Source organism: Triturus cristatus, chromosome 8, assembly GCF_964204655.1.
Source record: "Triturus cristatus chromosome 8, aTriCri1.1, whole genome shotgun sequence".
NCBI classification, from domain to species: domain Eukaryota; kingdom Metazoa; phylum Chordata; class Amphibia; order Caudata; family Salamandridae; genus Triturus; species Triturus cristatus.
In genome coordinates, this window is record NC_140591.1 from 604,504,450 (window position 1) to 604,531,433 (window position 26,984).

Here is a 26,984-nt window from a genome sequence, read left to right on the forward strand (position 1 = left end):
CAGTGAAGTCATTCTCACCCACCTTACTGCTAAGGCCATTCACATTCCAGAAACACAATTCTAGGGGATGGAGTTTGTGGCAAGGACCCTCTTGTTTTTGAATTTATACCGCTCACGTAGCTCTTGGGAGAGGACCCTGCTATGGTTGCAGGGAGACGTGCCTCATGTAGGTTGGTGCTCCTAGGACATCAATTTGCTGAATGCTTCAGTTTTACAGTGTGTGAATTTGTTGATCTGTGGGACCTATTGCTCCCCTTAATACACTGCTAGCTGGTATCTGCCTTTTCAGTGATGATCTCTATAGGAGAAGAAGAGGGCTCAGATAAGTCTCAGAGTCTGGCTTTTTCAATGTTCCAACTGGAGAAGCCCTCCTTGATTTGCCATACCTGGGTTGCTATCTTTGGATTGACCCAAGTAACTACCATTATATCGCTGCCTGGGATGGACGGATTGAGCTTGAACTCAACTCCTTCTATGTGATTTGTTTGTAGATGTTTAAGGTTGGGAAGAGTGCTTGCCAATTTTAAAATGGCACTCCAGTTTAGTACGTCATGGGGTCCTCTAGTCTTATACCGTGCAACCAGTTCAAGCTCTACTGAATACTTGTCGGTAGTTTAATCGAGAGATTTTGGTGGTGCCCCTTGCACAGGGTAAAGAGATGACCAAGTATAGTGTTCTTATAGTGATGGAGGCGAATGGCTGGATTGTGCTGAGGCCATGTGTCCTAGTGGCGGTTGGCTAAGCAGGTGTAACTGCTAAATTGCTGGTGGGCAAAAAGCGCCGGTTAAGGTGGTAACATGAGGGAGACCGTGTGACCTTGCAAAGATTGGAAATACTTGGCTTGACCAGTCATAGGTGATAGCTGTGATGGTTGTTGGGAGAAAAAGGTCTCTAGTTGTAGGTAAGGGTGCTGTTTCCCGAGTGTGTGATGTTTTAGTGGCTTGAAATTGATAGATCCTATGTCTGACGTAACTACAGAAGACATTGGGTGCTTGTCTGGGTCTTGAGTTGCAGAGCCCGTTATGCTCAAATCAGAATGACTAGACCCTGCCAGCTGAATTTTATTATTGGTCCCTTCCATTTGCAGAAATAAAGAGTAAGGGGGACTGTTCCTTGTTGCTACTGGGTTTCCTTTGGGATCTGCTGATTGCCAGGATCCTCATTAATATGACAGGGTTGGGGGCATCTTTGTAATACTTTCCTTTTCCATTTATTGTTCCTGGCTTTTCTGAGGTGTTTGTGCTCTCTTTTTTGTCATGGGCATTCTTACGTTTTGATGTGATGGATCCTGCACCGCATTGGAATGAACAGAAAGTAAGGAGACCTTCTTGGAGTGCTGGCTAATTAATGTTTCTGCTGTTTGAATTACATTAGCAGGTGGCTTTCCTTCTTTAGGACTAAGCAGGGCGTCCTTGCACCAGAGCTTGGTCGAAGGTGACTGCTGGATATCGCCCTGCATTCTTGATGGCTTTTGGTTGTCCCAATCCCACTTGGCTGAGCTGTGAGAGGGTGTATCTAGCCCATTAGCTATAGTTTCATGTTGCCTGAGGTGGTTCGTAACCTACCAGTCACCGCCAGTGCTATAATATGAAACTATAGCTAATGGGCTAGCCAGTGATACCGCCACGAGCTGATTGAAGCACTAATACCTGTCGCTCTAGGTTGCTCCATTGTGACGATTGGCACACCTTAGTGGTGTCAGACCCAGATAGTGATATTATCACCCTCTGTACACTGTAGATAGAAACACACACAGGTCCTGACGAAATGCCATGAGGGCATGAAACATGTCGACCACTAGAGTAGGAGACAGTTAGAGACAAATACAAGTCACACTAACTGTCCATCTTCCTCTAACTTTTTAATGAGGTGGACAGCTGTCCTGAATAAACACAATTAACAGACTATCCAATCTTTTTTAACTCACTCCACTCATCTACATTCCTTCAGGCCCCTCACACCCACGCACTAAACGGCAAGGAACAAAAGATCTCCGCCAAGGAGCCCCTTCACGGGTGCCCGTCGGGCATTGCACCGCCGGCCCGACGAGGAGCAGGCCCAGATGATGAAGCATGACACCTAGCTTGCTGGGTGTGTGAGGGCATTAGTTCCTAATATGGGAACTCCCCTTCCCTACCTAAAGGTTCATTGAGTCCAGTCAATATTGACGGATTTGAGAATTGACCTCACAAACAAACCATCCTCCTTAGGAACTGCATACCCTTTCTAAATATAGTCTAATATGTTTATGGCCATGTGGAACCAGACCAGCACATCTCCTGCATATTCATTCCTCTTGGCTCATGACTTGCACTGAGAATCCTTGGGCTGCAGTTTCCTCCCCTTCTTAGCAAGATGCTTCCATTGGGTAGTAGAACAGACCAATGTGGCTATTAACGTTGCGCTCATTCAGGTAGAGGTGCAAACGATTCCGCTCACAATTTATAGAACATTCTCAAATATTCACATGGGCCTAGCGATTGTTCCATTATACTATTGACTTGATCAACAGTCTTCTCTTAGTGTAATTGACAGACTTTCATGGGGCTGTTGTATTGAGGGTTTTTCTGACTTTACTGTGATGCCACCGTATGTGGTTGGGTGGTCACTACTTGTAATTGTTCGTGGACTAGTCATTATTTCAATCTAATTGGGTGGGGTCACCATTGTAACTGAGATAATATCTGCTGATAGCTCAGGGTGATTTTCATTGCTCAGAAGTAGGTCTCATTATGGAAAAGGTTGGGGACTGTTGTAGTGTTATTACTGGATGTGTGTGCGAGACCTGCTCATTGTTGCTCAATGTTGTTATTACTTGAATGTGTCCCGCGCATGGAGTGGACACTGACCAGGGTTCGAATGGCATCGAGTCAGTTGCCTTCCGATCACCGGGACAGGAGGTCGCCTCATGCTGTGGGTGGAACCACAGCAGTAAACTACGCTTCTTCAGTACCATCAGACTCACCTTTGTACTTATTTTAGGGACACCTGGCATATATACAGTACGGTCTGGTCATACAGTCATAAAGTGTGGCTCTAAACCTTCTCATCTCTCCTCTTGCTTAGCCCTTTCCCTATGGGATATATTATGTGCTCTATTTCCAGCTAGAGCTTCTCATAACCAGCAGAAACTGATTAAGATGATGCCATACATGTATTTAATCTTTTCCTTTCGAGGTCCTTAAGGCACCTTCACCAGAGGGACACAAGACAATTCTAAAGAGAGGGGAATAGGCCCATAAAGAATCTATTGTTTATCACATAATCCCAGTTGCTGGACTATTCCTGCAGTTTCTACCACTACCACCGCCCAGATATGCCTGCCATTTTTATATAATGTATTGGTTTGCAGCTATGTGTCCTCTGTAAAAAGGAGCTGCATAATATTTGCCTCCGTGCCTTTAATAAACTTGATCATTTCAGGCGGAAATCCTTGAACAAAGTAACTTTCACCAAAGCAGGAGAGGGATAGTCTGACCAGGTAGAGTCAGATAAAATGCCTTAAATTCCTGACCTAAACATCTGTTTGAAGAGTAGCTCTACCCTGAGCTAGCCCTTGAGTCCAGCTACTGATAGAGTTAAGGGTAGCAGGAGGGAATTTCTTTTCCACCACTAGTTTCAACAAACATTGACAAAGCTAGTGCCACTTTTATATTTTATCATCTATCAGTCACTATGGATGGAACATAGGACCCTATTCACAAAGGGCCTCCGCACTCGTGATGGCGGCCCCACAGTTGTGGCGGGGGCCCTCACTCGTGGCGGGACCACCACAATGATATACTGCAGTTCGGAGGTCTCACCACGACTGCGGGGCCTCTACCACAAGTGCAGAGGCCTATTGTGAATCAGGCCCATAGTACAACGATGCATACTACAGTTAAGGCTAGGTATTCTCCCTCTGAAGGCTTACACCGGCAGATGGGTTGGCCAAGGGCCGGACTCCAACCTGAGCCCTTTATACTGGGAAGGAAAGCAAGATGTGTTCCATGTAATTTCCACCTGTCCAGTGTTGACAGAGCCATGGAATCATTTTTTTAAACACACTATATTTAAAATATAGATTAACTGATATAGATCAAGATGCTATTGTTTCCACAGTCTGAATATGTTTGTTTTAAGGTGTATACATTTTCCAAGTGTGTTTTGAAGCTACTTTAATATGGTTGGGAAAAATATTAAAGTGAATGTAAATGTATGTTATTTTAAATTGCTGATCTTGTGAGGTCTAAAACAATTTTGAGCTTGAATATTTTATTATCTCTTATTGCAAGCATATGGTACAAAAATAAATCCAAAAAAAAGAAAAGTATACCACTGCCTAAACCTGGCAGCCATAAACTTGCAATAAAAGTTGTAAGGAAATGCCTCTTTTTGCATGCTCAGCCCCACATTTGTGAACTATTGATGCTGGTTTTTCGACTTTGAGGGTGCTTTGAGGCCTGCTAACCAGACCCCAGTGCCAGCGTTCTAACGCTATGCCAAGTTATGTTGAATTGGTTACACCCAATTGACAAGTACTGACTTACTTATAAGTCCCTAGTATATGGTACCCAGGTATTGAGGGCATGTATGGCAGAGTGTTCACCCAGAGCTGCAGCACTGATTGTGCCAACCTGCATGTGACAGAGACAAAATAGACCACAGCCTGCTACTGCAGACTGACCAGGCAGTGTCTGGCACTGCCAAATCCACTTTGCCATTACACCTAATGACAAAGCCACCCCTTAAGTAATATCCGCTCTGTTTTTCACCTGGATGCGCTGCCCCCAGGGCAGCATGAGTTTGTGGCTGCCCCGAGGGCAGCGCATTCATCGTAATATGGTGTATCATCCTTCATTGCGCTGGGCGCACCTTTTTAAAGGTGCACCCTGCACAATTAAGGAAATTGCGCCACATGTATAATGCGACCCATGGTAAACAGAAAGCTGATAAGAAAATTGAGAGAGACTGCAGAAGAGGAGAGCAACAAAGGTAAGAACATCACTGTCAACCTTTGGCAAGAGTTAGTTTATAATTGGAAACATTATCATGTATGCTTTACATTATGTAGTAAACCTAGTCACCCATAAAGAAATCAAATTCACTCTTTGTCCTCATCTAAGCACTGTAAATAACAGATGCTACTATTAACCCGTTCCCCGCTCATGACGGAACCACTCCGTCATGAGCCACGGGTGCGCTGTGCTCATGACGGAGTGGTTCCGTCATGCTGCGGCCGTTGGCGGGCGCTCCTCCCACGCGGCGCTAATTCCCCGCCTGTGTGGGCGATTAGCGCAGTGGGTGGAGTCATGACGGAACCACGCCATCATGAGCACAGCTCACCCGTGACTCATGAAGGCGTTGTTCCGTCATGAGCACAGCGGCGCCGTCAACCCCCCCAAACCCCCCCAGCGCTGCGGCGGAATTCGCGCCGCAGCGAAAGGGTTAAACAGTATTGAGTATTGATTCTACTCAATTTACCAACCTTCCAACTCAAGCCCATGAACTGCTCACTCTTAAACCCGCCCCTTAGCCCAGCCCAAGCGCTGCATCTTATTTGATTGAGTACCTGCACTCATTTTTCCCCCTTCACAGCCCTGTCCGCCCTCCTGATTAAATTATTCTTGGGATGTACTCAACTACGCACTAAAGACTATACATGAGGGATACCATTCATGAATGACATCGTTGCCCAGTCATAGTGATCTGCCTCTAATGAGCTATATCCAGGGCCTCTGGAATTATGCGGCCAGAGAGGGCCAAATTTTGCGACAGGGTTGAGTAAATTATGTGGCAAGAAAAGGCAAAGTATGAGCCATAATGTGGCACATTTTGTAACAGTATGACGTCCTTATTTTGTTATTTATACACTTATTAACGCTGAGTAGGCATTGGTTGCACCTCATTAGTACCAGTTTAACACCCAAATCAGAAGGGTGATCAGTCAAGCTTTGCAAAGGGCCTTCCACTGAGCGGCAACATGCATTGCTACATTTTTTGAACCGTTTGAGTTAGAAACAAACATTTTTTTTTTTTTTTATCTGCAGATTATGTGGCAGAGGATGGATTATGCGGCAAACGCGGTAAATCTATAATCAGGGCACAAGTCCTAAAAAAAGAAGTGGGGGGACGCTGACGTCACGACATCACGAAAGGTGGCTTGCACCATCAGACTCACTGCCTCCCCTCGCTCACCCCTTAGATGCGATTGCATCAGAGAAGCCAGCGCGTGAGCAGCGTTCTGAATGAACTCCGATCTCGCCCCAGAGAGGCCAAAGAGTGAATGTTTGGCTCCATTTGCTCCAGTTATCGAGCTCGCGGTAAAATAAGTGGGGGGACGCGTCCCACGTGGTACCCCGACTCGAGCCCTGTCTATAATTATGTGAAAATCGTCGCGCAATCGCATAATTCCAGTGGCCCTCGCTGTATCTAGCCAAGTGCCACAGGTATCACTCACACGCCTCTCAAGTTTGAACATATTGTGTGTATCCATGAGGGGCCGGGCCGTCTGGCTGCTTCATAATCCGCCTCGCTGAGCCTTCAATTAGCAGCACCATATAAAGAGAGGATTAGGGCAGTCTGAGGGAATGACACGAGTTTTATAGGGCCAATCTCCAGGGCCCTCTAAGAAGCTTTGCGGTGGATTCCTTATACCTTTGTGTCTCGACGCTAAGGTGCAACTTCATTTGCGTTTCTTGCAAATGGCCACAGTTCATTTTAAATATGCTGTGGATAAGTTTTAATCGCCTAACGAATTAGTTGCAAACCCTTGAAATCGCAGGCCACAGAGGAGAGGTCTGCAAGTGTTTGCTAGCCACTACTGCCAGTGTAAGAGCCACCCGCAGCGCCGCCTCTTTGTTCCTATTGTGGTTGCCGGTTTTGCATGGTGAGGATGGGAAGGCCTGCCCATATCTTTCGTCACTGACAGGAGGCGCAAGGCTGAGCAACGGAGGCTCGGGCGAGGGAGCCAATCTCAGCTCGAATCAGCCGACGAGCCAAGTCACACCACGCCGAGGGGAGGCGAGGGTCCGCGGGGGCGGCTGCTGGCACACGGCGAGGACCGGGGAAGGGACATCCCGGGCCAAGGCAGGCTGCCGCGGCCAGGGAGAGGTGGCGGGGCTTGGGCGCAGCCTCTGCCCGCCTGCAGCTGCGGATGGCGGAGGTGAGGGGCAGCCCCGGGATGGCGCCGGGAAGCGCCGAGCTGGAGGTGAAGAAGCTGCAGGAGCTGGTGCGGCGGCTGGAGAGGCAGAATGAGCAGCTCCGGAGAAACTGCAGCGCGGCTAGCGGGGGAAGCCCGCAGTCTGCCCAGCACCCCCCTACACCGCACCGGCAGGCATTGCACCAGCCTCCGCCCGCCTCTCCATCAGCTCACGGATACCGAGTGGGAGCCCCCGGGCTCTGCGTGATGCCCAGCCCGGTGCCCACTCTGCTCTGCACGACCGGCGGCCTGCTGTACCAGCCAGAACCCTACGCCTTCTTCCAGCAGCAGCTATCTGCAGGCGGCTCCTACCCGGCGGCAGGTGCCGGCGGCGAGGACCCACCTACACCCCCAGCCTCCCCCACCGGTACCACCGCATCCCTGCTGGACCAGGTGGAGATCCTGGACTTGGAGGATGCTGAGGGCAGCGGTGACGAAGACGCATGGTAACGGGATTCTGCACCTCTTACGGCTTTGATTCTCGTGTTGTGATCTGTAGGCTTACCATATGTCGCAGAATCCAATTATCCAAATCTGTCTACTTTAGTTTATTCCCTCGATAGCCGTGGAATGATCTCTTCGCCTGCTCTCGGGTTTGAGCGTTTCTGTGAACGTCAATGTTCCTTCACAGGCCATCTAACTATTTTAGCGTTATTTCATTTAGTTGCGCATTCATGTGCTAATTAGAATGTGTTTCACAATAGCGGAGCATACTATAGTTAGAAGGATGAATGGACCTGGCATCCGCCGCTCTCTCAGGTCAATTCGGGCCACGCTCTCCAACTTCAGTATCAACAATCCCTTTCCCAGCAAACCCCAAAGTGGCTCAAAATCAGGTGTGTGCAGTGCTGTATTGATCTGGCACAGACCACGTGTCCGCTTGCGTCCTCCAGACTCCCATCGCGCGCAGCCAGTAGGCTGCAAGCAGTGGTTCACCTGTTCGCCGGCTGCGGCTTGACACCCTGCTTCGTAATTCTCTGGGTTCGGGCCTGAGTCTCGGGGGTTCGCTTTCTCTCCAGGTTATAAATATATTCCTTAGGGATTCCCGGTGCGCCTTTATATTTAAGCATATTACTGTGACGACGCCTCTGGTGCGTCTCTACCCCATTTGGCTGACATTCTCAAGTAAATGACGTGCCACTATATATCCCAAAGATACATCTAACATAGGGCACGCAATTCAACATGTCTCTAAGCGCTACATAACAAAACTCTCTTTGCTGCTGGTTAGCTTTCAAAGTGGGTGAAATAACGTTATAAATAAACTAGATCGTACCATCTCCTTTGCAGCGCACAGTCAGTTAGTCGCGCGAGAGAGTGACATTAGTAAAGTGCTTACTACATTGATTTGTAAGGCCTCAAAGCGCCGTCTAATGTATTCCGGCATATCAGATTGAATCCATCTGTATTTCGAATTCGGGTTTCATTAAGCGTTACACCCTTTATCAAAGTACGTTTTTTTTTTTTTTTTAGATTTTATCAAGCTACTAGGCAGGGTTGCCTAAATTCGACTAGAATGCTCGGTGACGCAGATGTTATCAGTTCTGAAGATGTCTGTTCCCGCCCTGTTCCTTCCCTTCTTGGTAAATGCCACGGAAGGGTTCTAGAGCGCGGGGATTTTCAGTCTGCTACCGCCGCGTGCCCGTGCCCTGACTGCAGATGCAACATTCCTTGCTTTAATGAAGAGCTAATGCAGTCAATAGGACTGCGCCCACGCTCAGCCTCCCCCAGACGCTTGCCATTCAGCACCGGCATTATCCTCGTGACCCGACTGTTCCCAGATGCAAATCGGTTTATTTTTAAAACTACTCTAATCTCCAATTTATTTAGGTGCGAACATTCTGAGTAAATCAGCATGCCATATATTCCTTCTGTCTCCTGAATTCCTCTTCTCCTTTCTCAATTTTCTGATCTCTTAATCCCTTTTCCCACGAGTCAGAGCTGTTCGGTGTTTTTCCCAGGTCTTCTTAGCAGTGGTGAGGTAGTTGAAATTCTAGTATGGGCGACTGGAATCATGCGGCCAAATCGGCGGACCAAAGATGCGGCATGGTCGGCTAAATTGTGTGACATGAAAAGCCATTTATGCAGCATAATGGGGCACATTTTGTGGTGGTATTATTTCGCCCTTTTGTCGTTTTAAAATAAATACTGCCTAGGCAAAACGTTTCACATTTGTGCCAGTTTAATCGGTTTTGTAAGTGGTAGGAAAAAGTGGAGGCTCTCTAAACAAGCATTGGTAAATGCATTTGGTTTCACCTCTGTGATTGATAATAAGCTGTTTTTTGTTGTAAGTTGTAGCTTGTTGAGTAGTTGTACAATATAAGTTACAGAAAGTCGATTAAAGTGTTATGACTTGCTTATGTACAAAAAGGCAATATATTGTGCTGTTACTAGTGGTATAGTGTGGGTAAGTAATAGCAACATTTAGAAAAATGAAAAGAAGGAGGGATGTAATAGAATTAATGGATGTAATTACAATAATATGTGTTTAGAGGAGTTATGACAACTTTTGGGCCTGGTGCCCCTGCACATGCTGCCCCATTAAAATCATGCCCCTAGTGCCTGCAAGATAACTGTATTTGTGACTGCCTGTTTAGTAGTAAAATATAGCAATATTTGGTGTTTAGAGGAGTTATGACAACTTTTGGCCCTGGTGCCACTGCACCTGTTGCACCATTTAAATCAAGCTGCTTTCAACTGCAAGGTAACTCCCTGTTTAGTAGTAAAATATTGAAATACTTGGTGTTTAGAGGGGTTCCTAGAGCTTTGGGCCCTGGCGTCACTGCACCTGCTGCACCTTTAAAAGCATGACCCTAGTGCCTTTAAGGAAACTGCACTTGTGAATGCTTATTTAGTAGTTCAATATAGCAATATTTGGTGTTTACAGGTGTTCTGACAACTTTTGGCATCATTGAAATCATGGCCCTAGTGCCTGCTAGATAACTGCACTTGTGACTGTCTGTTTAATAGTAAAAATTAGCAATATTCTGCGTTTAGTGGGGTCCTAGAGCTTTTGGCCCTGGTGCCACTGCACCTGTTGCACCATTCAAATCAAACCCCTTTTAACTGCAAGATGACTGGAATTCTGTCTACCTGTATGGCACGAAAATATAGCAATGTTTGGTGTTTAGAGGAGTTCTGACAACTTTTGGACCTGGTGTCACTGCACCTGATGCACCATTCAAATCGTGGCCCTGTTGTTTGCAAGGTAACTGCACTTCTGACTGCCTGTTTAGTAGTAAAATATTTTGATATAAGGTGTTCAGTGGGTTGTCTTTCGGTCCTGGTGCCACTTCACCTTCTGCACTATTGAAATCATGACCTTAGTGCTTGTTAGATAGCTGCACTTATGACTGCCCATTTAGTTGTGAAATATAGCAATATCATGTGTTTAGATGAGTTCTGACAACCTTTGGGCCAGGTGCCACTGCACCCACTGCACAATTTAAATAATGACTCTGTTGTCTGAAAGATAATAGCACTTGTGACTGCATGTTTAGTAGTAAAATATAGCAATATTTGGTGTTTAGTTGAGTTATGGCAACTTTTGGTCCCGCTGCGACTGCACCTGCTGCACCATTTAAATCAAGCCCCTTTCAACTGCACGATAACTGCAACTGTGACTGCCTGTTTATTAGTAAACTATAGCAATATTAGGTGTTTAGAGGAGTTCTGCCAACTTTTGGGCCCGGTGCTACTGCACCTACTGTACCATTGAAACCATGACCCTGTTGTCTGCAGAGTAACTGTATGTGTGGCTGCCTGTTTAGTACTAAAATATAGCATAGCACTTGTATATTAACTTTGTTTTTAACATGCAATGTTTATTACAACATTTCAAATTTGATCATAATGACCAAATAGATTAAGTTGAAAAAATTAATCTGAAAATACATACAAAGTGCAAAGAAAGGTACTGAGTCATGAATAGGAAATGCCATAAATGTTCTTAGGCTAAAGCATCTGCTTTACACAACTAAGTAATAAAAAGCAAGCATTCCTGCATACTGTTAGAAGCTGTCTGCCTTTCTGGTGGGAAGAGATCTCATTTTGCCAGTGAAAGGGGCTTAAATAGTGTGAACAGTTTTAGGAGAAGTATCGTAAATGCATGCAGCCAGGGAAAGATAAAAAAAAGAAGAGTTCCACACAGAAGCAAATGAACACAGTAATTCAGGACCAGGAACTGATAAGAGCCCCCTTTTAAGATGGATTAAATGCAAGAGATTTCACAAGCACAGCCCAAGCGCTGGGGGATGGAGGGTAAAAGAATAATAACTTCGAATGGTTTACAAGAGGCATGGTCTATGTAATTGGGGGGGTAGCATAAAATGTGAACTAGGATGTTTTGTTTGATGCCATATGCTACCTGACCCATATTTGGGTGCCTCGAATAGTTTTCTGTTAATGTACCCAAATATGTCACACAACAAAAAACACAGACACCTAAAACAAGTCTGACTAGTTGCCGCTACCAGTGTTTATTAGCACTGATTTGTATTCAGTATCAGATAAATAACAACCCATATTCTTCTCTTAATATGATTTTCCCGTGCAATCCCTCTCTGCATTAGTTCATTTTGCTCTTAATCTCCACTTGCCTGTTTCTGAAGTCCTTACGTCAGCTTGTCTCGCACTTCATTCACTTCTACAAGAACTTCTTTCATCACCTCTATTTCAACATCACCTCTCATTTGATGACACATGCCCACTGCATTTTGTATTGGCACTGTCAATATTTCGACAGCTGTGTACCCCGTCACACATCTTTCATTTGAATCGTTATTAGACTTGGCCCTTTTAGCAGGGTCATCCCTGAACTTTTTGCCTTCCTTCTAGTATTTTTTCTGACCTGGTGTTGGCGGTTTTAGGACTCTGGGCACTTTATCACTGCTGTTCAATTTAAAGTGCATGTGCTCTCTATGGTAAACATGGTAAGATTGGTCTGCACCTGTTTGGCATATTTATTTTACCTATCAGTCCCTTGTAAAGTGGTATCTCAGATACCCAGGGCCAGTAAATTAAATGCTTCTGGTGGGCTTGCAGCGCTGCTTGCGCCACCCACCAAAGTAGCCTTTCAAACCTGTCTCAGGCCTCTGCAATTGTAGAGCCTGCGCGCACAGTTTACTGCCGCTGTGACGTGGCACATAAAGTGGTTGCCACGTCTGTGACTCCCCTTTTACTATATATCAGTCACCCCTAGGGTAGGCCCTGGCTAGCCCTATGGGCAGGGTGCGCTGTATGTAAAAGGTAGGACATGTGCCTTAACTGTGTGGCATATCCTGGTAGTGACAAACAGCCATTTTGGTTCCTCACTACTGTGAGGCTGCCCTCTCATATGAATGCATTGGGGATTCCCTGATATGTGTTTCAGTTGTAATTCCTAACATGAGAGGAGTAGCCTTGTCAAGTTTGGTATGTTTGGAATATTGGTAATAAATGCTGCGTAATGGTGTTCCCAGATTTATTATCACTATTTTAGAAAGGCCACTTTTAGAAGTGGGCATTTCTGAGTGCAATGTTTCTTTGTGCCTGCCTGTTGTGTATTGCATGTCTGGCTCTGGATGACAGGGTCTGGGGAGGTGCAGTGGCTACAGATGGGCTGGGTGAGTCAGTGCTAGGCTGAATAGGCGATCTGTAGTTGCAGTAGTGGGAGGAGTAGCACCTGATCCTGAATAGGACTGTGCCTGCCTTCCACAATGCTGGCTCCACCCCCTGTGGTGTGTCTGGAGCCAGAGCCTACACTAACAATAAGGACTGTTGGGCAGTTGTTAGGTGCCCCCAGAACTGTTTTGGACCTGGCACAGAGCCAAGTGCCAAGGGGATAACAAAGACATGAGTGGTATAAGTATTGGGGCTGTGACCCCATTTTATGTTGTTAGACCTGCTTGGAACTGACTTGGGGGGAGAGCACTCTGCCAGGAGGAACCGCCGTGGGACCTAGTTGCTGCCCTCTGCTGGGAGGCCCTGCATGCTGGCCTCCTGGTGGGAGTCTCAGGGACCCAAAAGACTCCAGGATAAGAACTGGAAGGTTCCTTACTTTTATTTTCTGCTACATGCAAGAAAGTCTGCAGGAGTGCTGTGCTTCATCTAAGCCTGGTGCTTGGTTCCTCAAAGACAGCACGTGGTGAGTGCTAGGTTCTTGACCCTATGCGAGGGTCCCAGCAACAGCACTTGGAAAGTATTGTTGCTCCTTACTGGTATTGTTTAAAGCTGTGCCCCAGGGCGCGCTCTGGGAGCGCTGTAAGGCAGAGTGCCCAGTAGGAGGCTCGCTCCGTGTTGCCTGAGAAGAACACAAGTGGCAGGAAATCATGGCCGGGGATTGCCCGAGCGACGAAGAGGCCGGAAGTTAGGCAAGTCTGTGCCTGACCGTGGGCGGGGCTCTCAGGAGGAAAGGGAGAGCCCCGCATGTTGCCTGGAAGCCGCAGGGGACTCCGCTCTGCACACCAGAGAGATGAGAGAGGAAGACAGTCGAGGGACGCCTGGTTGTGGACGGGGCCGACGAAGGCTTCGCTCCGTGCCCTACAGCCTGTGTTTTGTTTTCCCTTTTTGCTGCAGGGCGGTTGCACTGCATGGTTGCGGGCTGCCTCAGAGTGAGGAACCAGGGCGAAACCTTGACGGAGGCCCCTGGGGGAAATTGCTCCACCTTTTGTGGCCTGATCGCAGCTGCACCTCACGATCGCTGGCAACTGCATTCTCCCTGCAGCACAAACGAGAGGAGACAAGGGTGAGTTGCACCCCGCCCCCTGATTACTTTGCGTATCTTTTGGGGATATTGTTTCAGCTGTGTTTCAGGCTAGGGGGCTAGTGGAAGCCCCGTGTCCAGAAGGAAGGAACAAGCAGATTAGGGAGCTCTGACTTTGTGGGACAGAGGGCATTGCGGGGAAGCTCAAGATGGGCCCCAGAGGAGCAGGCCAGTCGGCCTGGTGTTCACCTTATGTTCTGGCTGGGCGTACAGCCCTGGGGTGATGTGTGCACTGTATCAGTGTTACTGTGGTGCATTGGGGCTAATTATGGATGTATGCCTAGTATGATTTATGCATAATGTGTTTATGTTAAGTGCCTCAGGACAGTAGTTACTGTTTGGTTGTGATTTTCACTACTTGTGTGCTCTAATGGGTATGACAGTGGCCAGATTGTCCCTGTAATTTATATAATCGCCTGTAAAGTGATACCTAGAGCCAGGTGGCACAGTGTATATATATGTATATATATGTGTGAGTATGCTCTAATCTGTTTTATGAGTAATACAAAAGCTATTCTTGTATAACCTTGTGTGGAGTTTCTTTTGTGGTGTGCATTGTGTGTCTCTGCTGTGTGAGTGTGTTGCGGAAACGCTTTACACATTGCCTCTGAGATGGGCCTGACTGCTCGTGCCAAGCTACCAAGGGGGTGAGCAGGGGTTATTTTCAGTGTGTAACTCCCTTGCCATGACCAGAGTGGTGGTTTCTGCCTGGCTTGGGCGCTTGCCCTAGCCAACCAGAAACCCCATTTCTAACAATTGTCTGTACAAACAGCCCATACATGACCATGTCTGTGTGTGCTGTGCTGAGTGGCCAAACTCTGGATGAACATGCAGTCTGAACAACTCTATGACAGTGACAAACACTGAGAAATGTGCACTCCTTTCAGTCATAGCACTTTATTGCTCTGCATCCCCACCATCTGATCACACCTGCATCTCACCCAGTTGGGGACGCATATTCCATAGAACATGAAGTAGAAAGTGAGAAATGGAACAGTGTCTGCATCACTGACTTGGATTCCCTCATGGATTCTTGCACATATTTACCAGCAAACGGAGCAGTGTTTTTATTTGCAATGCAAAACGCATAAATGTAGGCCTGGGAGGGACCCATTTCGGTGCCTGTTCTTAATTAATTCTGGTGCTGAGCCCTGGCTGGACACATACCACTCAAAAACCAGAGTTTAACACCCACAGCAGCAATTAAAATATAGGCAGTCAACGTTTCCAAAGGGTCTGCCGCCATACCACATATGCGCTTTTTTCAGTATCCTTTGATCTGTTAGAGCTAGAAACAGTTTTTTGTTGTTGAAATATGCTAATTGTGTTGAAGATAGTGGACTATGTAGCAAGCACAGTAAATCCATAAATCCAGCAGAAGCATAATTGCAGTGGCCCTGAATAAACTACATTAGTCATTACATCAATAGTGGTCCCTAATGCAGAAATGAATATTCAATAATGTAACCAAATGGTATTTTTATAAAGACATAAAATCATGATGAAGTGGTTGCCAGTGAAACAACACTGGCTAGAAGAGAGCAAAACTAAAAGGAAAAACCATTAACGACTTTAGTGCACTTGATGAACCTTGCATGTCGAGCGCACTACCACGCTGACGCTGCTTCTCAACCAGACTCTCTCTCTTTGAAGCTACTTGCAAGAATGTGCATTATTAATATTTGGGGGGGGACAGGCACCCACCTCGAGGGATAATATTAACTTGTCAATGTAAAAGTCACTGGTCATTAACCAGAGCTCAACCCCCTTGTAGCTATGGCACAGGGCAGAAAGGCTTAACTTAGGGCACTGTGTAAAGTATTTATGCAGTACTAAAACAGCAATGGTGCCTTGGTGTGCCCCATTTGGGTTCAGCTAGTGGTTGATGATAACTCGTGACCTTTCCCTAACCACTGGGTGCATTTTCCCAGGTGCAGCCCTATTTACTTTTACAGCAGTTCCTGTTTTCCCTACTGCAAACAATCCAAAGTGCCCCTCACTCTTAAAATCCAAGTTGGTGAAACCCTTCCTACCTTATGCAGTGCTCTTGTGTCTACTCAGAGGGCTGGCTCAGGAAAATACCAGTCCATTCCACTGTGTCCACTTCAATCTAGTTCTGGTGGTACCTTACCTCCCACTGAGTTAGGAGCCAGCCTGGATAGTTTGGCCTTGGGGGCAAAGGCTTTGTCTTTGTCAGGTTTCTCCTTACACTAAACCATGGATGAACATGCTTTGCCTCTGTCCCTTTCAAGTTAATGTAGTCCTAGGTGTACCCCAACTATCCCTCCTGGGTTGATAGATATAAAATGCTGCAAACCTAGCCCATCCTGTCACCTGGCCTAAGCCAATGGTCTGCTGTGGGAGCAGTTTTCACATATCATTATGGTCAAGCATTTGCTGGGAAGCTGTTGGCAGGCTTATGCAAATTAGCCTTCAGGATTATTAGGCAGCCAAAAAGTAACTTTCTAAAAATTAGTTTTCCTCTATATATTCATTAACATCTAATCCCACCAAATGAATTGGACTTCTAATACATATGTAAGTTAGTGTTTGGATGACTAATTAGAAGTTTCCTGTCAAATGTTACAGATGAAAGTTTATGATCTGTACCTTGTCGTTTTCTAGGATCGAGCTACAATGTTGCCAGTAAAAATAGCTTTTGAGGTGTAGTCAACGGAGGAGCATGCCAATTTATTCACACATATACCACTTTTAGATATCATGGACTCTGCAATGTGAGCAAGATGGTGTTTTTAGGCGTGACTTATTATTTAAAATAAGGATTTCCCAGCTTCCACAAAGGGTTCCTTTTACAGGTTTGACAGCAGGTTTTTAGGCTGCCACAGTCAGGCTATGCAGGTTGGCCTGAAGCCATGTTTTACAGGCCCACTCTGTGGATAACATAATAGGTGCTACAGTCCATGGGTAGCATTTAACTTCAATGCCCTGGGTGTATTTCCTACACCAAATACTAGACTTCCTGGCAAGTTAAATATGTCAATCACAGGTAAGCCAATTTAATCAGGTTTAAAGGGCGAGCACAGGTGTTTTGCCCTGTTTAGCAGGGGTAATGGGCACAGAGATCAAAACCCAGGAAAAACAGAGTCCAGAAAACATCAAAAAGTCTGATGTAACCTACCAGAAAATGCAGATTTGCTACACTTCTGCTTCAGCCAAGTTGACTGGATGAAACCCTTGGTCTGGGGACGTCGCATCTTTGGACACCCTCCATACTCCTCTCTTCTTCATAGTAATTTTGTATTCAGAAACCTTTGAAGACAGAAGAAAACCTAGTCACACAACCCTTCTTCTATTGCTAACTGGTTTGATCTTTTGCACTCCATGTCGGTGCTGGAGGTGCATCCATCTAAAGCTTCTGTAGTATTAGTCATTTGTCAAACATTTTTTCTATCACTTTTACATACTCCTGGAACTTACTTTAATCCAAGGTTCCAACCTTTAATTTTCAATTGGGCAGCTGTATTTTATTGTTTATCCCCATTGTGGGATGTTTACAAATCCTAATGTCTAGTTAGATAGTTTTTTCTTTACTTTAGAATTATTATTTTTTTAGTTTGAGCAATACATATTACTCTATTTTCCATATTTTAATTGTTTTAAATCTGTTCTGGATGTTACCAAATCGTTAGCCAGTGTGACCTAAGGGAGACTTATTTTATCTCTGCCCAATTGATGTGGAAGGCGGCTAGGTATGCCACTTTAAGTCGTTATTCTCGTCTGTTAAACCAGTTTCTTTTTCATACATCAATATTCACCACTTTCTGTCACTTGGTGAGAAAGAGCAGAAACGTGCTCCTCCGTGACTGTGGAAGGGTATAAGTGTGCTTTGATCTCTTGAGGATTCAATAGGAGTTAGTGACTTGTACATATACTGCTTGGCTATCTGGAAAGCATCTGATTATTGTTGAATACAAATCCTGCTTTGATAGTGGAATTAAGTGGCTTGTTTTCTGTAAATCAAGGTGCTCTAATGCCTAATGGTACAGGCCCAATTCTGCAAACTTCACTGAAAGGGGAACCCTGACACACTGGTGAGAAAAAAGGCTTTGCATTGAAGTAAAGATGCATTTTTACTCTTTCACTATCCAAGAATCAGTACAGCACCCTGTACCATATGCAGTGAATGGTACATTCTGTTTATAGTATAGTATTTGGTTTGGATGAGAGTGAGTTTGTAATGTAATAGCCACCAAAAACTCTAGCAAAGTCCCAGAGGTTGAAGGATATAAAAGAGCCATTTGCTGAGGCTGCCAGTTCCAGTTAAGTGATAGGGCCCTAGGTTGGCCCCAAAAAATATGTTTTCATTGTAACTGTTTTAGTTAAGTTAAATTAACATTCAAGAAACAATGGTCACAATATGATCAACGTTAGGGTATTAAAGGAAAATTGAGTCAAGTGGTTAGAAATTGGGTCTCTAGTTGGCAGAGGTTTGAACCCTGTCCAAATGGGGACCACAATCCTATTGAGAATAAGTTAGATACACACTTTAAATTAACCTGTGCTTATCCTCTGGTAGCTTGGCCCAGAGCAGACAGGCTTAACTTAAGAGGCAATATGTAAAGTATTTGTGCAAAACACACATACACACACACACACACTCTCTCTCTCTATGAAAACACCACAAAAAAACTTCACACTGGTTCAGAAAAACAGATAATATTTATCGGAGTAAAACAATACCAAAACGACAAAAATTCAATAGGTAGAACCAAAGTTATGAATTTATAAAGATTAATGCAAAAACAGTGCTTTGAAGTCAATAGTCTAAAAGGTTACCTGAGGACACAAGGGACTGGTTTAATTCAAAGTTCAGGCCATCCACAATAGAGGACAGACCGGCTACAGGACTTACACAGGTCCCACTGAAAAAGTACCTTGGATAGAGCACAATGTCAATGCTGAGGGCGCGATGCGTCGCAGTCGAGTTCTGTTGTGATGCAGGCAATGCGTTGTCGTAAAGCCACGCACAGCGCCATTTTCGGGCTGCACAGGCTGTAGAACTACTGTCAACGAACAGCCTCTGCGTCGACATAGAAGGGCGATGAGTCGGTTCTGATCGTCGCAAAGATGAGGATGTGTCGGTTTAGTATCAAAACTGCTGCAGAACCAACTTCTGAGGCCCAGAACCGGAGGGGGGTGCTCCTCACACAAGGGTAGGACTCACAGAGGGCAGAGTCCAGCAGCACCAGCAGAATTGCAGGAAGCCGTTCGTGTCCCTGAAACTTCAGAAAACAGGAAGCAAGCCCATGGAGACACTCTGGGTTATAGTGAGATGGGTCAGGTCCTTGCCCTCAGAAGGGTAGAGATCAGCAAGCAGCAGGGCAGCTCAGTAAAGCAGAAAAGTAGTTCCTCAGAACAGCCAGTCAAGACAAAGTGGCACTCCTTACAGCACAGCAGTCTTTACTCCGGAAGAGTACTTCCCAGGTCCTGTACTGTACTGCTTTGGTAGGGTCAAAGCCCTGTCTGCCAGGCTATCTGTGTGGGGGGGTAATCAGTCCTTTATGTGGGGACAGGACACAGACTATTCAGATGTGTCCGCTCCCTTTCCCACTTCCTGCTCAGGAAGGTCATCAAAAAGCAGATTAGTCCTCTGCCACACCCACCCTTCCAGTGTTTGTGGCTGTCTGGAGGGAATGCACAAAGTTAGATGACCCCCAGCCCAGACGTGCATTGGAGACAGGCGGCCGGCACACAGAGCAGAGTTAAGAGCAAAGAAATGCCCACTTCCTAAAAGTGGCATTTCTAAAATAGTAATGTCAAATCCAAGTTTACCACTACAGAGGATTTATCACTACCATTCCAAAGATATAAAACATGATTTAGCTACACCTTTCTAATCAAGAATTACAGCTCAAAAGTGTTTTAAGGAATTTCCAATACTAGCCTATGAGAAAAGTAGGCCTCACAGTAGTGAAAAATTAACTTGGTCGTTTATCGTTACCAGGACATGTAAAACTTAAAAGTACATGTCCTACCTTTTACTTACATAGCACCCTGCCTTCAGGGTACCTAGGGCCTACATTAGGGGTAACCTATGTAAAAGGGAAGTTTAAGGCTTGACTAGGGGTTTTAAATACCAAGCCAAAGTGGCAGTAAACTGCACACATGGGCTTTGCAATGGCAGGCCAGAGACCGGTTTGAAAGGCTACTTGTGTGGGTGGCAGGCCCACTGGTAGCATTTAGATTACAGGTCATGGGTATATTGTATACTACTTTACAAGGGACTTCTAAGTAAACTAAATATGCCAATCAGGTATACACCAAGACCACCATGTTTAGGGGAGAAGTATATGCACTTTAGCACTTGTTAGCTGTGGTAAAGTGCTCAGAGTCCTAATGCCAGCAAAAATAATTCAGCAAAATGAGGAGGAGGAGGAAGGCAAAAGGTTTGGGGTGACCATTCAGAGAGGGCAATTGTCCAACACAATTCAGCTGGAAGACTACCAAAATCTGTGATGAAGGAAATGTGATGGGATCTTGTTATTGTTCCCTCAAACCCAGGGGTAGTCAGCTGCTTGTTAGATGCAGTGCATGGTGATAGCAGATTTTTCCCTTTGCTGCATATTGGGCAGTGGGTATCTATGTTTAGTTTGTCTGCACAGCAGAGGTGAGCTCTGAAAGGTTTACTTGCAGGAAACTACCCCTTCTGTATAGATGCTCTTTTAGTTCTACTATAGAAACAAAACTATCAACTCCAAGTCTCAAAGTGCCGTAAAAAGCCATAAGTCACTGAATGTCGCATTTGACAATTATGCCAATTTACACAAGGACCAATTGTGGCGAGGAGGAAACATATATAATATTTAGGATGGCAATCTTGCATGTTTTTGTTTCTCTGATTGCAGATGAAAAATGCATTTTGACGACAAAGTAGATGACACTTTCCTTTTTCTCTATCTTTGGCACCATCAATCGGATGTATGTCGTTACAACGCACACTTTTACAACGCATGCACTTACAACGCATTTTTTACAACGCAAAATCCATTACAACGCACTACACTTACAACGCATGACACTACAACGCATTTTTAAAAACTACCTTTACAACGCATACCATTACAACGCGTAATAGTAAATTGCATTTAAGGTAAGTATTAGATAGTATAGGGGTAAAAATTACTTTTCTAACTCCAGGGGGTGCAACAGTAGGGTAAGTGTTGGATAGTATAGAGGTAAAAATTACTATTGTAACTCCAGGGGGTGCAACAGTAGGGTAAGTGTTGGATAGTATAGGGGTAAAAATTACTATTCTAACTCCAGGGGGTGCAACAGTAGGGTAAGTGTTGGATAGTATAGGGGTAAAAATTACTATTCTAACTCCAGGGGGTGCAACAGTAGGGTAAGTGTTGGATAGTATAGGGGTAAAAATTACTATTCTAACTCCAGGGGGTGCAACAGTAGGGTAAGTGTTGGATAGTATAGGGGTAAAAATTGCTATTCTAACTCCAGGGGGTGCAACAGTAGGGTAAGTGTTGGATAGTATAGGGGTAAAAATTACTATTCTAACTCCAGGGGGTGCAACAGTAGGGTAAGTGTTGGATAGTATAGGGGTAAAAATTACTATTCTAACTCCAGGGGGTGCAACAGTAGGGTAAGTGTTGGATAGTATAGGGGTAAAAATTACTATTCTAACTCCAGGGGGTGCAACAGTAGGGTAAGTGTTGGATAGTATAGGGGTAAAAATTACTATTCTAACTCCAGGGGGTGCAACAGTAGGGTAAGTGTTGGATAGTATAGGGGTACAAATTACTATTCTAACTCCAGGGAGTGCAACAGTAGGGTAAGTGTTGGATAGTATAGGGGTAAAAATTACTATTCTAACTCCAGGGGGTGCAACAGTAGGGTAAGTGTTGGATAGTATAGGGGTAAAAATTACTATTCTAACTCCAGGGGGTGCAACAGTAGGGTAAGTGTTGGATAGTATAGGGGTAAAAATTACTATTCTAACTCCAGGGGGTGCAACAGTAGGGTAAGTGTTGGATAGTGTAGTGTAATATTATGCGTTGTAATGGTAGGCGTTGTAATGGAATGCGTTGTAAAGGTAGTTTTTAAAAATGCGTTGTAGTGTCATGCGTTGTAAGTGTAGTGCGTTGTAATGGATTTTGCGTTGTAAAAAATGTGTTGTAAGTGTAGTGCGTTGTAAAAGTTGCGTTGTAAAGGTTGTTCCCCCCCATCAATCGTTTCAATTAGCCAGGGTTGCTTTGTTGTGGAACCAGCACTGATCTCACTATCCTCATTTCATCCCTAAATTTGTTCTGTTAAAAGAACTATTAATGGACAGAATGCAGAACAATGTCATACATTCACCCCAGTACAGAGATCTGGGCCTAAATCCAACGTTTTTTGCTCACCATGCCATCCCAGTTTGGACCCAGCCATAAGCAAATCTGTCTTGACCCTGTGCCCAATGGGAACAGTCCAGTCCGAACTGCCAGGCCAGGTCCTTCCTGGCCTGGAAACAAGCATCCTAGGACTGGTTTTGGGGTTTCACCCCTCTTCAGCCAGGATAGCTTGATTCCAGTGGCATGGAGAGCACGGGACTCACATCTGAGCATACCCGTCCCACTCGGGGTGACAAATGCAAAACGAAATATTGATGGACAGAATGCAGAACAATGTCATACATTCACCCCAGTACAGAGATCTGGGCCTAAATCCATTGTGTTTTTTGCTCACCATGCCATTCCAGTTTGGACCCAGCCATATGCAAATCAACCTTGACACTGTGCCCAATGGGAACAGTCCAGCCCAAACTGCCAGGCCAGGTCCTCCCTGGACTGGAAACAAGCATCCTAGGACCAATCGTGGCGAGGAGGAAACATATTTAATATTTAGGATGTCAATCTCGCATGTTTTTGTTTCACTAATGTTTCACTAATTGCAGATGAAAAATGCATTTTGACGACAAAGTAAATTGCACTTTCCTTTTTCTCTCTCTTTGGCACCATCAATTGTTTCAATTAGGTTGTGTTGCTTTGTTGTGGAACCAGCACTGATCTCACTATCCTCATTTCATGCTTCAATTTGTTCTGTGGTGGAATGTACTGGAACTCATTTGTGGGACCAGAACTTATATTTCATCATCAGACTCTGATCAAGGGAGAAAGGCAGAAAAGAAACGAAGAGGAAGAGGTGAAACACTTCTAAAAAATTGGCAAAGAGAGATAAAAAGAGATGAAGTGCAGGCCGATGGAAGAAAAAGGCATTTGGTTGAATTCAGACTAGGCGCCCTTGATCTTCGCCAACCCCGGCATCGAGCAGCGCCGCCGACAAATCTAGATGAGATACCTTGGGCTGTTGCCTTTTTTCCCCAAATAATAACTTTTTTTGACTTATTTAGTAACGGTATTCTATAAACACAATAATCTAATTCAGCCTTGTCCAAAACAAGGCAATTTACATATGGTGAGTTGCATTATTTACATCCATTGATAATACTGACGTTGATATTTCACTGATGGTAACCATGGTGTCAGCAGTATGGTATAGTGGACCAAGATTTCTTTTTTTAACAAGCTGAAGATAGCATGATAACAATGTATTAACTATTTACATAACAAATTATCATAAAAATGAAAGCACTGTACTGAAGAGGAATAGAAAAGGGGAATTGTGATGCTAATTATATTAATCTAATTTTCCATCTTCTAATTATGAATTATCATCCAAGACCAAAAAAATCCCTGTTTGAAGTACAAGTTCTCTCTTCAAGCTAAAGTAGATAGCTCTAGTAACCACGAAAAGGCTGTTTTTACAAATTAGAACCATTTGCTCTCTTTACTACCATTACTACCCATATAATCCCTCTTTGTCATTTTTTCATTTTTACAAAGTAAACACTGGATGCATGACTGTTGGAATTGGCCCTTTTCGCGGGGTTCTCCCCAAACATTTTTACTTTGACCTCCTATTTGTTCTGACACTGTTTTTTGTTGGCTATACGATTCTGGGCACTTACTGCTGATCAGTGCTAAAGTGCATATGCTCTCTGTGTAAATTGTAAATTTGATTGGTCATCCATGATTGGCATATTTGATTTACTGGTAAGTCCCTAGTAAAGTTTGTGGTGTGTGCCAAGGCCTGTAAATCAAAGGCTACTAGTGTGCTTGCAGCGCCCGTTGTGCCACCCACAGGAGTAGCTCTGTAAATGTGTCTCAGACCTACCACTGTAGTGTCTGCGCGCACAGTTTTAAACTGCCTTGTTGACCTGGCAAGTGAACCCACTTGCCAGGCCCAAACCTTACTTTCCTTACATGTAAGGCACCCCTAAGGTAGGCCCAAGGTATCCCCATGGGCCGGGTGCAGTGTATGTGAACGGTAGGCGATTTACTGGTGTTTGTGACACGTCCTGATGGTGAAATACAGTGCATTTAATTTTTCACTATTGAAAGGCTGTATGTCCCATAGGCTTATCATTGGGGCTGCACTGTAACTTTATTACATGTGTAGCTTTCAATAGGGACAAGATAGAAAAATTGAGTTTCAGCTCTCTGAACTCAGAATTTACTAACGCACCTTTTGGTAAAGGTGGTTTTTAAATTATGTTTTTGAAAATGAAACTTTTAGAAAGTGAACATTTTCTTGCTGGACCATTCTGTGTGCTTTTGACTGTTTGTGTATTCAGCGTCTGTTGTTGGAGTGACAGTAGCTGGGATATGTATTCACTCTAGGCAAACACAAGGGGGGGGGGGGTTGAAGTGTGCCCTGCCTTGCCTGGGTGACTTATAGCTGGGCATTTAGAGTGGGGGGAGGAGTTTCGCTTGCACCTGAATAGAGTGTCTCCTTTTCACAATGCTGTCTCCACTCCCTGTGGTCATGCTGCACCAGGGAGGACAGGGCTGGTTTGGACTGGGTTCAGAGACCCATGCCACAAAGAGAACAATGACAAAATGGGGTATAAGTATGAGACCTAAAACCCCAGGACTTAGATTACTTCAAGAAACAAGAGGATCCTGCCAAGAAGAAAAAGAGCAAAATGACTGTGTGAGGAGCGCTGCCTTTTCTCTGTGAGGGGTGGGTTGGTCTGCAGTTGCTGCTTCTGTTTGTGGTAGAGGAAAATTACTGAATTTTTGGCCCTGCAGTTGTATCCTGCTTGTGAAGAATCTCCAAGGTCTTGTGTGTGCTTGCCTTCTGTTGGAAGTCTCAGGGGGATAAAAGACTTCACAAAAATATCCTTGCTGGATATCAAGGGGAACCTGCCTGGAAGGAGATTGGACTCTGTGAGGAACGCTGCCCCAGATGTGTGTGGGGTGGGACAACCTGCAGTTGCTGCTCCTGTCTAGAGCAGGCAAAGAACTGGACTGTTCTTCACCCTTTTTAGGAAGAGTATATACTGAGCGCTTTATGGTTGCTCTTTTGGAGCGTGTGGTGAGTGCTGTACTCTTTATCTTTTTTACAGTAATCGCGTGTTGAGTGCTTTATTGGAGGCACCGCGTGGGGAAAGTTTTTCCTATTTGCATGGAGCACTCCAAACTGGGTACAGCGAGCGCTGGGAAGTGCTCTCCTCCTCACTCACCGCAGGATCTTGCGGCCGCTGCCACCATCTGAGCTGACGGAAGCCCCGGGCAGGAGCCCCCACGTTGCTGAGGAACGCCGATGCCGCCCCAGGGCGGGGCCCAGCCTCACATTGGAAGGAAGGTGCTTGGGGGCTGTGCTGAGGGAAAAGAGCCGCCGTACGGTCCTTCGACCTGTCCACCCCACTGGGGGTTAGATGGCATCAGGCTTGTCCGCTAGTGAGGCTGAGTGCGATGGAGACTTCGCTCCGTGCTGCAAGATCCAGCGCAGCAACCCTGAAGGAGCCTGTAGGGCTCAAGACGGGCTGTCGGTGATGCACCACCTTTTGTTGTCCCGGTCGAAGGAGGCTGGGGTAGAGTCACCAAGGGGCTGCAGTGTCCCGGTCGAAGGAGGCTGGGGTAGAGTCACCAAGGGGCTGCAGTTGTGCCACGTGTCTGGGGCAGCTGCCTTCGGCGATTCTGCTTGCGGGGAGGACCCAGCAAGGTCTCCCTGCTGATCTCGGCAGTGTGTGCTTCCCCTCACTAGATTTGCCCATACCGCAGGGGCCTTGAGGAAGTTGATACCAGCCGCAGGATGGGAGGGGAACCCTCTACGGAGGTCTAATTTCTGCGTCTCCCACGCAAGTAGTGTGAACCTATTCTAGGTACACTAGCATCCATGTGCCCTACAGGGTGACAATCATTACCATGGAAATAGAACTTGTGACAGAAGTGCTGTGGCTCCGTAGTGAACGTACAAAGTGGTGATTTGTGCATGGTATCTGGTGATTATGTGTGGTCTAACAGCCACATTTTCAGGCCCTAATGTCATGATGTAGGCTATATATTGGCCAGAATAACAAAGGGGCTGTATGATGTCTTCACAACTTTTTATGACATGTGCAACTTATAAGTATTTACTTTAGTGTACTACATGTTATGTTAGGACAATTGCCCAGTTGACAAAGGGAGTATTGGTTTATGTGATTTTTGGTCCATGTGTTTTATGTATAATAGAAAGGATATTTTTATATAACCTTGTGTGGAGTCTCATGTTGTGGTGTGCCCAGTGTGTCACTGGTGTGTGTGTGTGTTGTGCAAACGCTTTACACATTGCCTCTGGGATAAGCCTGACTGCCATGCCAAGCTACCAAGGGAGTAAACAGGGGTTATCTCGGGTGTGTAACTCCCTTACCCTGACTAGAGTGGTGGGTTGTGCCTGGCTTAGATGCATACCCTAGCCAACCAGAAAACCCAATTTCTAACTGTGATGTGAAACATGCAGTTATGAAGTGCAGCTGCGACTTAATTTAATGAGTGTTGTTTAGTGGCTAGTCTAGTGAAGCCTAGAATATACATACATATCAATAAGGGTTTATGATTTTAGTCTTGCTGCATTTGTTTTGCTTCCCTTTGGGTACATTTGATTTGCAAATTACTGGTATTATGTGTGATGCAGATCATTTTGAATGAAGCAAGAATTCTAAAAGGGATTTTGCACTTGACTATAGCCTTGTAACAGCACTGAAAGTGTTTCAATTGAAAG

General features: G+C 45.2%; 1 protein-coding gene across 2 annotated transcripts in view; it reads left to right on the plus strand.

Annotated features, from left to right (window-relative positions):
• The first annotated feature begins 6,899 nt into the window (after positions 1 to 6,899).
• Positions 6,900 to 26,984, plus strand: part of SLAIN1 (SLAIN family member 1) — a 174,669-nt gene continuing 154,584 nt past the window's right edge. The window contains exon 1 of one of the 2 annotated variants that reach the window (XM_085622075.1): positions 6,900 to 7,626. In XM_085622075.1, the coding sequence (XP_085478201.1) occupies positions 7,136 to 7,626 (491 nt within the window). In that variant the 5' untranslated portion in view covers positions 6,900 to 7,135. The remainder of the gene's footprint in view (positions 7,627 to 26,984) is intronic. The other variant, XM_085622073.1, reaches the window with a different exon arrangement.